This window comes from Sceloporus occidentalis, unplaced genomic scaffold (genome assembly GCF_023333645.1).
Source record: "Sceloporus occidentalis isolate IW3139 unplaced genomic scaffold, rSceOcc1.0.p SCAF_1, whole genome shotgun sequence".
Taxonomy (NCBI): Eukaryota; Metazoa; Chordata; class Lepidosauria; order Squamata; family Phrynosomatidae; genus Sceloporus; species Sceloporus occidentalis.
This window is the reverse complement of record NW_028316981.1, coordinates 185,045,597-185,060,969: the sequence shown is the minus strand read 5'-3', so window position 1 is coordinate 185,060,969 and position 15,373 is coordinate 185,045,597. Positions and strand designations below refer to the sequence as shown.

Here is a 15,373-nt window from a genome sequence, read left to right as displayed (position 1 = left end):
GCTGTAAACATCCTGAATATGAAATGCAACTTCAGGTTCCCCCCCATTTTCACGTTACTATGCGCCGCGGAACACAAACGTGTGTGATCCTCATTTGCGAAATTGCATGCCGTTTCCTCTTTATTTGTGGGATGGTTTAACTTTGCTTTAATGTCTCTTTAATACCGAAATTAGCCCCGGGTGATAAACTCCTCTGAGGTGGAAGCGAACAGGCCTGCCTGCCCCCCTCCTCACTGTGGCAGCCCTTGAGGTATTTAAAAAGTGTGGTTGTGTCACCCTGCATGGCAGAAAGTTCCCCCATGGCCTTCCCCTGAGGCTGAGAGAGTGTGACTTGCCCAAGGTCAAAATATCACAGGATTTTCTTGCCCAGTGTCTTGAGATCTGTTTTACTTTTGCCCTGGCCTCCCTTTGAGACTGAGAGAGTGTGCTTTGCCTAAGGCCAGGCAGTGTGTGTGTTGTTTCATGGTAGCTGAGTGTTGGTCTCTTCCATCTCCAGGCAGAGAGCCAGCCTGGCCCAGGGCTGCTGGTGGTGGTGGTGGTGGAGCCCTTCCTCCTTCAGGCCAGGACTACAAGGCCCGTCGTCCTCCGGGGAAAGAGGGCGGCCTCCTGGTCCCTCCTCCTCCTCCTTCTCCCAGCGACAGGGAGGGAGAGCTGAGGCCGACTCTGGGAGCAGCAGGTAGGAGGAAAGGCTGGGGGAGCTCTGCTGCTGGGAAGCAGGGAGGAGGAGGAGGAGGAAGGAGCAAGGGCTTTAGTCTGGTTTAGGAGGGAGCAGGAGGGCACCTTCCTGGGCAACCCTGCAAGGTTGCTGTGTCTTTGGGGCGCCCTCCATTTCAGCCTTCTGCCCAGGAGGATTTTCCTCCATTTTGGGCTTACATTCCTGGGAGGGTTTTTTTTCTGAGCTGTTTGGCCCTGCCCTGCCCTGCCCTTTTTTCTTGGCTGCCCTCCATTTTGAGCATCGCTCAGAAACACAGGTTTATGTTTATAGGAGTGTTTCACACTTTTCTTTTAATTTTTGTCCTGTCCTTCCTTTTTCTGACATGTCCTCCATTTTGAGCAAGGCTAAGAAGCATGGGTTTCTATTTCTTGGAGTGCTTCAAGCTTTTATTTTATTGGGTCCTTTCCTGCCTTTTTCTTGGATGTTCTCCATTTTGAGCATCACTAAGAAGCATGGACTTATATTTATACAAGTGTTTCAAACTTTCTTTCTTTTTTTGGTCATCTCTTAGCTTTTTCTTGGCTAGCCTCCATTTTGGGCAGGGCTAAGAAGCATGGATTTACAAGTCTATGAGTGTTTTTAGCTGTTATTTTATACCGTCCTACCTTTTTCTTTCATGTCCTCCACTTTGAACATCACTAAGAAGCATGGGTTTCTATTTCTTGGAGTGTTTCTAGCTTTTATTGGGTCCCATCCTACCTTTTTCTTCCATGTACCCATTTTGAACTTGACTAAGAAGCACGGATTTCTATTTCTAGGAGTGTTTTGTGCTCTTATGCCTGTCATGCCCTAACTTTTACTTGGATGCCCTCCATTTTGAGCAGGACCAGCAAGCATGGATTTCTATTTCTATGGATTTCTCCCACTTTCTACCTTACCAAGCACTATTATCTATTCTAGGAAATCATTTGACTGAATCTACGTTTGAAGTATTCCTCTCTTCTATCCACTGTGCTTTCAACATTTGCAAGGGGCTTCTTAGTGATGCTTAAAAGAGAGGACCTTTGAATTCCTCCTGGACAGAAGGTTAAAATGGAGGATGTGTCCTGGAAAAGGAGGATCCCTGGTCGTCCTGAATTTGTGCCAGTGCATGCCAGGTGATGTGAGGGAAGGCAAGGAGAAAATACAAGGGGGCCTGTTGCTTTTCTTGCTCCCAGGGTTTGCAGCCTCCAAGGTGACCTTCCTTGCAAAGATATTCCCTTCTCTCTTGCCCTTGCTGCCACCTTCCCTTCTTCCTTGTCTTCCTACTGGCTTATGGCTGCAGGTGGACACCTTTTAAGCCTCTCCCCAGGACATGGCTTGTCTGGCGACAAGAGCTGGCCAGCTGGCAGGGCTTTCTGGTTTTTAAACAGAGGAAGATTACACACACTCACGCACATATATACACTATGTCACCTTCAAGCTGGGAAAAGAGACCAGATGTGTGACTTGCTGAAGGTCACCCAGTAGGTTTCCATGGGGATTTGAACCCTGGACTCCTGGAACCCTAGTCAAACCTCTGAAACCACTACACCACTCTGGCTCTTCTATGGCGGTTATGGTTGCCTAGCCAGAATGTCACCCTCCCTAGCCTCTTGCAAGAAAAGAGGCATTAACACCAGGACATGCAGACATCTTCCTTTTCCAGGAGATTTCAGCCTCCTGTCCGGGAGGAATTCCAAAATGTCCGCCACTTTGAGCGTGACAAAGAAGCATGAATTTACATTTAAATGTGTTTTTAGCTTGTATTTGGTCAGGTGTTACATTTTTCTGGAATAGCCTACATCTTTCTTTGCATTGAGGACATTTGGTCACCTTGTGCTGAAAGTCCTGGGGGAGTGAGGCCGAAGGGGCTCCTGATTCCCACCTGAATATGGCAGTGCAGTTTCTGTATCCCTGGACCCCTAACATAAGCCTTGTTGTTGCTGTTGTTGTTGTTGTTGTTGTTGTTGTGTGCCTTTAAGCCATTATGGAGATCCTAAGGCAAGCCTATCATGGGGTTTTCATGGCAAGTTTCATCAGAGAGGATTTGCCAGGAGTATTCCTATGAGTCTGAGAGAATGTGGCCTGCCCAAGGTCGCTAAGTTAGATGGTTTCATGGCCAAGCAGGGATTCAAACCCCATTCTCCAGAGCCATAGTCCAACACTCAAACCACCTCTGTAAGAAATTCAAGGGGCCACCATAAGTCAATAGGTGACTTGGAGGCACATAGGCATGCACCCCTTTATTACTGCCCCCTTTGAGACGCAGCTGCACTTTCAGCAATTTTCTTGTGCCACACTGACATTGCACTAGGTCACATTTAAAAATAAGGAACAGGGTGCTTCAGACTAGAGAATAAGTTTGGGCCACCCCAGAGGATGTGAGCTAATGTGGTGTAGCGGTTTGACTATTGGACTATGACTCCGGAGAACCATAGAATCATAGAGTTGGAAGAGACCATAATGGCCATCCAGTCCAACCCCCTGCCATGCAGGAACTCACAATCAAAGCATCCCTGACAGATGGCTACCTATCCTCTGTTTAAAAACCTCTTCCAAAGAAGGATACTCCACCACTCTCCAAGGGAGTGTGTTCCACTGTCGAATAGCTCTTACTGTCAGGAAGTTCCTCCTAATGTTGAGGTGGAATCCCCTTTCCTGTAACTTGCATCCATTGCTCTGGGTCCAACTCTCTGGAACAGGGTTCGATTCTCAGATCAGCCATGGAAACCACTGGGTGACCTTGGACAAGTCACACTCTCTCAGCCTCAGAAGGCAATAGTAAAATTCCTCTGAACCAATCTTGCCAAAAATAAACCCATGATAGGTTTGCCTGAGGGTTGCTGTAAGTCAGAAACAACACGAAGGCACACAACAACAAAAAATCCCAGAGGATGCCTACATCAACAGGCTACCTTTTAATGGATTCCTGCCCTACTCTATGTGGGGCTTTAGAGAGTGAGATGCATCCCTATTGTACTCACTATGGGCTGGATTAGGCCTGCGACTAAACACTTCCCCTCCCTTGTTGTAGGCATTGTCTGACCTAACTTACCCTGTTGACATAATTGTTGTTAAGCAAGGCAATATCAAACCAGTACACGCGTGAATGAACGTTTATCCCAAATAAGATTTGAGCGGTCCCAAATGGCACATCCCCCACCACAGGAGATTTTTCACCTGTAAAATGTCATACCATTGTATCCAGGTTATTGCTTTGTTTTGTTTTATTTTTGCACAAGTCATTGTTAAAAGAGTTCCCTGCTCTGCAAATGTACCTGTATAACTTGGGAAGAGGGTTTATCCCAAATGGCATTCTCATGCCAGTGAATACTTGTTGTGTGCCTTCAAGTCATTTCCAACTTATGTCAACCCTATCATGAGGTTTTCTGGGGCTGAGAATGTGTGACTTATGGAAGGTCACCCATTAAGTGTCCATGGCCAAGTTGTTTCAATTAAGTTCTTGTTAGTGCGATATCCAGATAATAGCTCAAAGGAGGCTCTTGTGGAGACAGGAGGCAGCAATGGTTCCTAAACTTTGGTCCTCCAAGTGTTTTGGACTTCAACTCCCAGAAGCCCCAGCCAGGTTGGCCAACTGTCAGAGAGCTGAAGTAAAAAACATCTGGAGGACCACAGTTTGGGAATCACTACTGTAGAGTAATGATGGGAGGCTGGAGAGGGTTGTAGAATCATTGTAGTTCAGCAACATTAGGACAGTCACATGTTTCACACTTCTGCTGTAAAGAAATCAATGTGAATGGAGCAATATAGTTCAGCATTGTGCTTTTTCTTAGGGACACACTTTTAAGTTGTGCTTTGAATTTTTTTAATTTGTGCTTTTCATTTACAGTTGGCCCACTATATTTGCAGCTTTGACTTTTGAAGATTTGATTATTTGCAGTTTTGATTAAAATGTTCTCTTTAGGAATCTCTAGTTCAGTGGTTCCCAAACTTTGGTGCTCATGATGTTTTGAACTTAATTCTCAAAAGCCCCAGCCAGCTTAGCCAACCATCAGGCAATATGGGATCTGAAATCCAGAAATGTGAAGGACCGAAGTTTGGGAACCACTGTTTTAGATCCTCCAGTGCAACTCTACCAGAAGTTGACCATAGAGGTGTGCTGGAGAACCTAGACGTTCCTAGAGGAAACACTTTTCTAAGCATTTTGTAGGTCCTCTAGAATGTTCCTATGATCAACTTCTGGCAGATGTTGATCATAGAGTTGCATTGGAGGACCTGGAGATTCTTAGAGAGGTGTTCTCTTAGGTAGAGAGAATAGCGTTTTTTATTTGGTTTTTCCACATTCATGGGGATCCTTCACCCCTAACCCCAGCGAATATGGAGAGACCACTGTAATTCTGTTCTGTAATAATAAATCCTATCTATGTTTTAATCGTCTTGTATTTAATATAACTGTAAGATGTCTTGAGTCCCATCTTTGGGAAAAGGGCTGGTTATAGATATCCAGCAAAGAAATGGATATAGAATAAGTAAATTATTGGTACGGTTTTGAATGTCCCCTTGTAATACTTAACTAGATTGTGGATTTGGGGATAATGAAAGTATGAAATATCTATAGTTTTTTGTTTGTTTTTAAGGTATTTGAGCCCTGCTTTATGCATATCTTAATATTTAAAAAGGTTGTTTCTTCCAGTCACAAAACAGTAAACCAATAAAACCTTTATTACAACACAAAACAAATAATAAAACAGCACTGACAAAATAATAGTAAAGCAGCAATAGAGCAATACACCATTGATGACGATTTAAGGGATTATGCTTGCACAGAAACAGATGTGCTGAGTAAGTGCCAGAGCCAGCTGCATGCTGGTAGAAGATCTGGAGGTGGTCCAGAGATTACTTTAGCATGCAGTCCCTCCCTCGGTTTCTATTTCCTAACCCCTCCTATATTAATGTGCATTACCTGAAAATAAAGTTTTGAGTAGGAGATGATGCTGAGGCATCTTCAAAGGCATAGTGTCCCAATCTGCAAAACATCTAAGGTGTAAAACACGCTGCAGAAATAAACCAGTTTGAGATTGCTTTAACTACCCTGGTTTAGTGCTAAGGAATCCTGGGAATTGTAGTTTATTGTGACACCAGTGCTCTCTGACAGAGAAGGCAAAATGTCTCACAATACTACAGTTCCTAGAATTCCTAGCATTGCGCCAGGACAGTTAAAGGGGTCTCAAAATGGATTATTTCTGCAGTGTGTTTTGCACCTGTGTTGATATAATCCAAAATATTGACTGAGAAGAAAACAGAACTCCTTATGCATGAGTGTATATGGAAGAGCAGTACTATAATGGCATGGGGGGGCATCTGCCTGGAAGCAAGTAGCACAAAATCATTTGGCTTGTATCACGAGAAGGCATGTCTCATTACAAAAGAGAACAATGTTAGGTAAGGCGGAAGATCATAGGGAAAGAAGGAGACTACATTACAGGTGGAGAGACTCGGTAAGGAAGCCATAACCTCTCATTCATAGGATCACCTTGAGTCAAAATTGAATTGACTGTAATTAACACCAAAGCATAAAATCAAAGCTATGTAGCCCCCCACCGTACCCCATGCATTACTAGATATTCATACAGGGAATATTATACTGCATGCGTAGATGTATGGTAGTTGTTTGTTGTGCCTTCAAGTCATTTCCAACTTATGGCGACCCTAGGAAAACCTATCATGGATTTTCCTTGGCAAAATTTGTTCAGGGAAGGTTTGCCATTGCCATCCTCTGAGGCCAAGAGTCCACCCTGATTTCCCCAGGGTCACCCAGTGGGTTTACAAGGTTTGAACCTTGGTCTCCAGAGTACTAGTCTAATGCTCAAACCACTGCACCATGCTGGGCAAAGTCCTAAATCCGGTTAGTAGAGTAAATTCATTGCGTCATTGGGAACTGACATGTGTTCCTGGCACATGTCTTCAGTGATCCAAAACCAGACATGACACCATCAGGAGGATTGTTTCCCAAAAGAAGACCTAGGATGCATCTATACTGCAGAATTAATACAGTTTGACACTGCTTTAACTGCTGTGGCTCAATACTATGGATTCTAGGATTTGTAGTTTTGGTAGATTTTTAGCCTTCTCTGTCAGAGAACACTGCTGCCACAACAAATGACAACCGACTCCTACTCCATTTGCAAAATGTAATTAAACTCTAAGCAATTTGGATGTGGCCAGTACAATGGCCCCTTGGTATCTGCTGGGATTGAGTTCCAGGACCCCGCATGGATAACAAAATCCGTGAATGCTCAAGTCCCATTAAATACAGTACAATGGTGTCCCTTATCTAAAATGGCAAAATCAGTGTTGCCTTTTGGAATTTATATATTTAAAAACTATTTTCAAATCATGGATGCATGAATCCGTGGATTTAAAAAAAATTGTGGATATGGAGGACTAACTGTACTACAGTATATCATAAAAGCCTGTTGGGAGGGTATTCCAATTCTGCCTAATTTCACAGGAATTTGGGAAATGCCTAATCACTCCAAATATTAATCTGGAGGTGGAAAGAAACCCTTGTAACCTTGATCAACTTGACAAAGCTGTAGTTAACCCAAATGTCTCCTATAAGGCAAGCAAAACACACTTTTAAACTTATTCTTGTCATTCTGACTTGGGAGACCTTTTTTTTTGAAAGGAACAAAAAGGGTCCTTGGAGTTCTTACCTTTGCCGTCTTTTCTTTTTTTCACTTTGTTTCTGTGTCTTCAGCACAGCACCTTGGTGGTTTGTTTGTTTTTTAAAGGAAGAAGAAATGAAGCATATGATGCTTTTCTCATCTAAACTGAGATAAAGTGTCAGGGGAAGTTTTAACTACGGTAATAAATTTTGATGGGCAGATGGCACAAGAGTAGGATTATTAAAAATGAAACAAAAGCCATCAAAGTGTTTGCCTCATTGGCTTCCAGACTACATTATGACAAATTAGATTGGGCTGCTTTTGAGTCTCACTGAGGTTTGTAACTGACCTAAACAGTGTGATTAAATTGTTAATATAAATGAAATTAAGAAGCCCAATTTGGTCGCTTCCTCAAGCCTTTGGTTCCCCTTTGCCTGCTGCTGCTACAAGAAGAATAATCTTTATCTTTGGAAAGGAATAAAAGTAGCAGCCTACTTGTTTAATACTTCACTTCCCATCTGATCATGGGTTTGACTCAGAGTTTTGAAGCGTTGCTTTTTTGAATGAAAAGTCTTTTTAAAAACCCCCAGTTAGTACAGTCATTCCCATGCTGTAGGATGAATGAAGGGAACCTGACAGACAAGTGGGAAGAGAGGAAACAGTACTCATAAAATAGTGTAAAAGAAGGGGGAAAGGACTTAGTGGACAGCTGGGTCAGGAAGGTGGAAGATTATGGGAACTTTGTCAGAAAAATCAGAGTCCTCTGCAAAAAATGGGAGGGAGAGTGGAGATTTGGAAGCCAGAGCAGGCTTTAGCAAAGTAAAGAGGAGCCACAATAAGCTACAATTCCCAGGATTCCCTAGCACTGAGCCAGGGCAGTTAAAGCAGTCATGAATTGGATTATTTCTGCAGTGTGTTTTGGACCTGAGACACCTATTGTTCCACTCAGGGGAATGATGCGAAGTCACTTTATCTTTTATTTAACTGTTCTAGGGCACCTGTTTCCTGGTAAGTTTGCCTTTATTTACTTTTTTGTGTGCCACCCATTGTCCCACTAATCTGGAGAACAAAGCCTACGTATCATAACTCCATTAACCAGATTGCCGAAATCCCAGCTGTATGACATCTTCATCTTGAATTTAGGACTTCACTCTCTCATACACAGCTGTTGGAAACAGCAGGAGGTGTAAAATGGGTTTCCTGTGTTTCATCCAAGGCCAGATTACTGCTGTTAAGGAAGTGTTGCTTTCCAAATACCAATGCTGGCTGTGGGATTCTGTGAATTGTAGTCCAGAGAGTAAATTTTGCTAGTTCTGGTTTGACTAAATGCCCCATAAATCCTAAAAAGAAATGATACACTCTTTATGGGAAAGGAGCTTCAAAAGCTTGCTCATAAATCAGTATTAAATTTTGGGCAAAGTAGTATACAGTGGTCCTTCTACATTTGTTGGGATTAGGAGTGAAGGACCCCCGTGAATATGGAAAAACTACAAGTTAAAAAAACAAAAACATTCTTTTTATCTAAGCGAACACCTCTCTAGGCATCTCCAGGTCCTCCAGTGCAACTCTGTGGGCAACATCTGCCAGAAGTTGATCATAGAATTATGCTAAAATGCCTAAAGAAATGTTTTCTCTAGCAACATTTAGGTTCTCCAGCACAACTCTATGGTCAGCCTCTGGCAGAGTTGCGCTGGAGGACCTAGAGATTCCTAGACAGAACACATGAATCAAAACTGCAAATAATGAAATCTGCAAAAGTCAAAGCCACATGAATAACAGTGCTATTCAGTGCAAGTGAACACACCACCATGGTCCCTGGTGGCGCAGTGGTTAAATGCCTGTACTGCAGCCACTCAATCAAAACCACAAGGTTGCGATTTCAAGACCAGCAAAGGGGTTCAAGCTTGACTCAGGCTTGCATCCTTCCGAGGAGGTCGCTAAAATGAGTACCCAGATTGTTGGGGGCAAATTAGCTTTGCAGTCAGGACATCTGGTCATCCTGAAAAAGAGTAGTCCTCCTGGTGCTTTTCTGATAATAGATTTCCTTCCATGGATTCTGTAGCAATGCTGAAGTTGGTGGCAACAGAGGAAATCTGTGATGTGAGAATAACACACCACAGTTCCTGCATGCCATCAGTGCAAGTAGAGCAGTGGTTCCCAACCTTCCTAATGCCGCGACCCTTTAATACAGTTCCTCATGTTGTGGTGACCCAAACCCATGAAATTATTTTCATTGCTACTTCATAACTGTAATTAAATAGGTGTTTTCCAATGGCCTTAGGTGACCCCCATGAAAGGGTCATTTGACCCCCAAAGGGGTCCCGACCCACAGGTTGGGAACCACTGAAGTAGAGTGTGTTGATGCTTCCAAGCATAAGTGACTGCAGTGAAAAAACTAGTCCTGGTGTGACTCACCTTTGTCTCAAATGCCCTGCGGAGCCTTGAGCTTTGTCACATCTGCTTTCTAGGGCTTGGAAATCTGCCTCATATATTATGTAATAATAGTAACATCTCAGTATAGGGTCTAGTTCAAGAAGTGTACTAGAAGAGAGAGACCAAATTATTGTGTGTGTAGGGAATGGTGGAAAATGCACCTAGTGGCAAGAATGAGTTGCTCATCCCAGGGAAATCCCAAAGCTATGTTTGCTCTAACTCAGCATTTTGTGTGTCTCTGCTCTCCTATGTGGATTACTAAAAGGGCCATTTTAGTAAGCGCTGTGTGTTCCATTTGCAAGTGCATTATATTGTGGCCTGGCAGAAGAAGCTCTTTGAAACAACAGTAAGCTAATCTGATTTCCCCTTTGAAGGAGAAAAGGAGGGCCTGGCTGGTAAGTAGAGGTGGAGTCTAGTTACTGAGGGAAAGGCCACGGAGGTACTATTTGAAGTCACGCTGGCTGCAGGATTCTGGGAGTTGTATTCCAGAAAACAACTATGTCTAGGCTCTGAGCTGGAATGCTTTGGCTCCTCCACAACTCAGGCTGCATCTGCACTTCAGAAATAATGCAGTTTGACACTGCTTTAAATGCCAGGGCTCCATTTTATAGAATCATGGGACCTGTAGTTTTGTGAGATGCTTAGCCTTCCCTGTCAGAGAGCTCTGGTGCCACAGCAAACTAGAAAATTGCAGGATTCCATAGCCTTGAGCTGTGGCAATTAAAACGGTGTCAAACTGGATTATTTCTGCAGAATGGGTTGCAGCCTCAGTAACAATGGAAAGCAAGACTATTGGCGTATTGCAGTTTTCAGTTCCAGTGTTTGGTTTTGCCAGGGCTGCTGTGTTTCCACGAATCAAGATTTGAGACTATGTTTGCACATACCCATTCCCAATTTTGGCCTATAAGGACAGGATAAGAGTGGTACTTCTTGTGGGATGAACAGTCCCAATCCTATCTATGTTAATCCAGTTCACTCTAGGTAGGTTCATACTGTCTAGTTGCTGGTCCTACCTAGAGTAAACTCATTGAACCAGTTCAGGGATGGTAAATCAATATTTATGTAAATCTCACTGATTCATTGGGTCTGCTCTAATTAGAGTATCAAGCTGAGCTTTTTTAAAAAAACATACATTTATTAGCACAAATTATTTCCAACCATATAGAAAAACAAACACCACAATGCAAATCAATACAAAACCTAACTTAGCAGTTACTATTCTAAACATTAAAAACAAACAATACTTCCTACCCTCTCAATTGGGTCTTAATCTTGAAATATATTTCCTTTTTAATTCCTTTTAATTGCAATTCCAAAAAAAAAAAAAAAAAAGAAATACCAATAAATCCCTCTACTTGATCATACCTCACACAACTATTTTACATGTTGGACATTTTATGGAGTGAGCTTATAGTTATATATTCCTTCTGTACTCACTCTCTCTCTATATATATACTTATTTACCTCTTAACAATTTTTTTACATTCCGGTAAAATGTCTAAATAATTTGTCACTTCTGTCCAGTCTTTCTCAAACTTTTCTATAGGCTTATTTCTCAGCAATTGTCTTAATTTATCATTCTCCATATACTCCTCTAACCTCCATAATCACTATGATATTTCAGGCATGTTTTCCTTTTTCCATCTTTTGACATAAGTGACCCTGGCAGCTGTTATCATATAAAACAATACTGTGAAGTCGAAGGCTTTCATGGCTGGCATCCTTAGTTTTTTGTGGGTTTTTTGAGCTATGTGACCATGTTCTAGAAGATTTTATTCCTGACATTTCACCTGCATCTGTGGCTGGCATCTTCAGAGAATGTCAGCCACAGATGCCAGCCACAGATGCAGGCGAAATGTCAGGAATAAAATCTTCTAGAACATGGCCATAGAGCCCAAAAAAACCCACAAAAAACCCTATAAAACAATACTCTTCCATATCTTTTGGTTTTGGTTTTACCATCATCTAACAAAATATAAATACATTTTTCCATCCCTTCTCCCCTCATAAAATGTGTATGTGGAACGGTCATTTTTTAAAAAGGTAAAATAGACAATTATGCCATTAATCGACTCTCCCCATACCAAAGCCTTCCAGATGTGTTAGACTACAGCTTCTGTCAATCCAACAGATTGTTTGGAGAGCCAAAAGTGTATACATCAAATTTTGTTGCAATATTTTAACATATTACTGTGTATCTTGAAATGAGTATTTTGTAAACAGATGTGGGAGTTTGGTCTTTAAATATGGAATTTTGCCCAATACTCTTCTGTTGTTCTTGTATCTCAGTGTTGCAGAGGCAGTACATTATAATGTCAATAATTTTATCTATAGATATCTATAGATGTTGCAGAGACAGTATGTTATAATGTCAATAATTTTTATCTGTAGACTATATCTATATGAAACAGTCGTGGTTTCCTAACACTGTCCTTGCTACTTGTCACCAAATTTCCCTAGATAGTGGTCACCAAAGTCCCCTAGATAGTAGTCACCAAAGTCCCCTAGACAATGGCTAAGCCAAATAGGCCAGGTTAGCATCAACACTTGACTTAAATTTCTTAAAGTCTTGAAGTTCCAGGATATTTACATGGAAATGAACAGACTCTTGGGGTACTCTTTTAGGCTATTTATTATAAATATTAATTGATGCACACACGCACATTCCCTTATCACATTCTTAGCTATTTTATACTTTTAACCAATTTTCCAAGACAATGTCATCTGAGAAATTTTACAATACTTAACAGGCTTCTGGGTAACACAGACATTCAAGGGTTAAACCGTAAGCCCTTCTTAAGTAAGTCTTAACGAAGTTAATTACATGGGAGTATATGTCTCCGAGCCTTAGCAGAATCAGCATTTTAGGGCAGCATGTCAGGGCATTTGGGAACTTTTCTTGGGAATAGCAAACTAATTACATGGCTCTCTTTGAGCTCTTTTATTCTTTTCTGACATCCGCTTAGTGCCTTGGTTATCCAATCGGATGTTTACATCTTATCTTTTTGTGCAGTGTACTCCAGTCTAGTGCACATCCCACATTTAGATTATACCCCACTCCCTGTCTTCAGGAGTCTTTTAATGGACTCTCAGGGTGACCCGAGGTCATTCTTTGCAGGTTTTGTTTACCTGTTCTAAGGGAATGTCTGGCAGTCTTCCCAGACTTGAAACCTGAACAAACTTTTCCCGTCTTTTATTACAAGACACTGTTGTGAATCTTAGACTCTATATTCTGTTATCTATAGGTTTTACTAACTTATATGTCCTTATTCAATAGCATATAAACATTTTAATAGTATATGCACAGGCTGAGGAGTTTGCCAACTAAAATTCATCTGGCCTGTAACACATATCTATAACTATATAATTTCTCACCCCTCTTTATCAATGGGTGTGGTGCCTGGGTTGCATTTAAATGTAAAATATAGAATTGCGTTCTGAATGTGTGTATCAGATTTCATTATGGTATCTCCGTGTGATAGTATAGTTAGCACCTTACAAGCCAGTAATGTAAACAGACAGGTCAGAGCAAATGTGTCACTTCATTTTGCCAATGAAGCAATCACATTTATTGTTGTTAAATACTTCCAGTGCAAATTGTGCTTTTACAAAGTTAAACAGTTTGCTCTCCACATTTGCAGCTTTGACTTTTGTAGATTTGATTATTTGATTAATATGTTCTCTCTAGAAATCTCTTAAGTCCCCCCGCGCAGCTCTGCCAGGAGTTGACCATAGAGTTGTGCTGGAGAACCTAGAAGTCTTAGAGAAAACACTTCTCTAGGGATTTGTAGTCCTCCAGCAAGATTCTGTGGTCGACATCTGGCATATGTTGGCCATAGAGTTGCGCTGGAGGACCTGGAGATTCCTAGAGATGTTCCCTTAAGTAAAAAGAATAGTGTTTTTTTATTTGTGATTTTTCCCCATTCATGGGAGTCCTTCATCCCTAACCCCAGTGAATGTGGAGGGACCACTGTATGGGCAAAAAAGAGCTTACCCCTTAAATTTTAGCCATGGGGGAGACAGTACCTGGAGGGCTGGGATGGGCTAAACGGGGGTACTACTGGGGGTGCAGATCACACTGGGTGACACCTTGGGAGGATGTCATTGGGTGTGCTAGTGGGAAGGGGCTGCTGGTTCGACAGTAAATACAGTTGCCCCTCTCTCCTGCCTGGTCAGCATATCTGCCAGACCCAGAAAAGGCTATTGAAGAGAGGAGGTATTTAAAAATAATCAGCATTGGGTGTCAAATAGACTAGGTATGCCACTGGGGATAAATACAAGGAGCAGATGTATACTGTACAAACTTTCTGTATAAGTCGAAAGCTGTGGTATAAATTTTTACATCAGTACATAAACAGATGCAGTTACACATCTTGGCTTCCTTTTGGTTGCAGATGGAAACAGAGAGGTGAAAGGCTCCCAAGAAAAGGTCAGTCTTGAGGAAGGCAGAGAAAATGAGAGAGAGAGAGAAATAATGTAATGTAGGTTTTGGGGAGCATACTGTATATACCATATATATTCAACTGTAAGTCAACCTCATATATAAGTTGAGGGCAGGTTTTGGGGCCAAAATTATAGATTTTGCCATGACTCCTTTACTGTGTGTATGTGGCAAGAGGAACTCAAATTGAGGCGTTTTGCTTTGGCATTTCAGCTTTCGTTTCAGCCTGGCTCACTGGCTGGAGAGGGATTCTGAAACAAACAGCAATATCAGTCAGTCACCCAGCACTCTTTCTGCTTGGCTCAAAAGAGAAAGAAACTGTTGAACATGAGTCAACAGTGCGATGCGGCAGCTAACAAGGCCAATGCGATTTTAGGCTGCATCAATAGAAGTATAGTGTCTAGATCAAGGGAAGTCATAGTGCCACTATATTCTGCTCTGGTCAGGCCCCACCTGGAATATTGTGTCCAGTTCTGAGCACCACAATTCAAAAAGGACATTGAGAAACTAGAGCGTGTCCAAAGGAGGGCGACTAAAATGGTGAAAGGTCTGGAAACCATGCCCTACGAGGAATGACTTAGGGAGCTGGGGATGTTTAGCCTGGAGAAGAGAAGATTAAGAGGTGATATGATAGCCCTGTTCAAATATTTGAAGGGATGTCATATTGAGGAGGGAGCAAGCTTATTTTCTGCTGCTCCAGAGACTAGGACCCGAAGCAATGGATGCAAACTGCAGGAAAAGAGATTCCACCTCAACATTAGGAGGAACATCCTGACGGTAAGGGCTGTTCAACAGTGGAACAAACTCCCTTGGAATGTAGTGGAGTCTCCTTCCTTGGAGGTCTTCAAGCAGAGGCTGGATGGCCATCTGTCGGGGATGCTTTGATTGTGATTTCCTGCATGGCAGGGGGTTGGACTGGATGGCCCCTGTGGTCTCTTCCAACTCTATGATTCTATGCTCTCCTGACTGCATCGGGAAATCTAAAAGAGCTGCTATCACATTACTACACTGACCTGTGAATAAGTTGACCTGGGATTTTGGGACCAATTTTAGGCATAATTTTTTTACTTATAGATGAGTATATATAGTCTAAAAAAATTAGTCAAACAGTTGACCTCAAAAACCTGAGTCGACCTATCCATGGGTCAATGTAAGTAATGTACTTTTAAAAAAGGGACCCTCCCTAGTGAAAGG

At 42.1% G+C, this 15,373-nt stretch overlaps 1 protein-coding gene across 6 annotated transcripts in view; it reads left to right on the top strand.

The window, feature by feature from the left end:
* The first annotated feature begins 647 nt into the window (after positions 1 to 647).
* LOC149323034 (retinol dehydrogenase 8-like) overlaps positions 648 to 15,373 on the top strand; it is a 42,227-nt gene continuing 27,501 nt past the window's right edge. For 2 of the 6 annotated variants that reach the window (XM_089486391.1, XM_089486381.1), the window contains exon 1: positions 948 to 1,812. In XM_089486391.1, the coding sequence (XP_089342517.1) occupies positions 1,755 to 1,812 (58 nt within the window). In that variant the 5' untranslated portion in view covers positions 948 to 1,754. Of the gene's footprint in view, positions 677 to 947; positions 1,890 to 15,373 lie in introns of those variants that run through there. The other 4 variants (XM_089486357.1, XM_089486366.1, XR_016272367.1 and 1 more) reach the window with 4 other exon arrangements.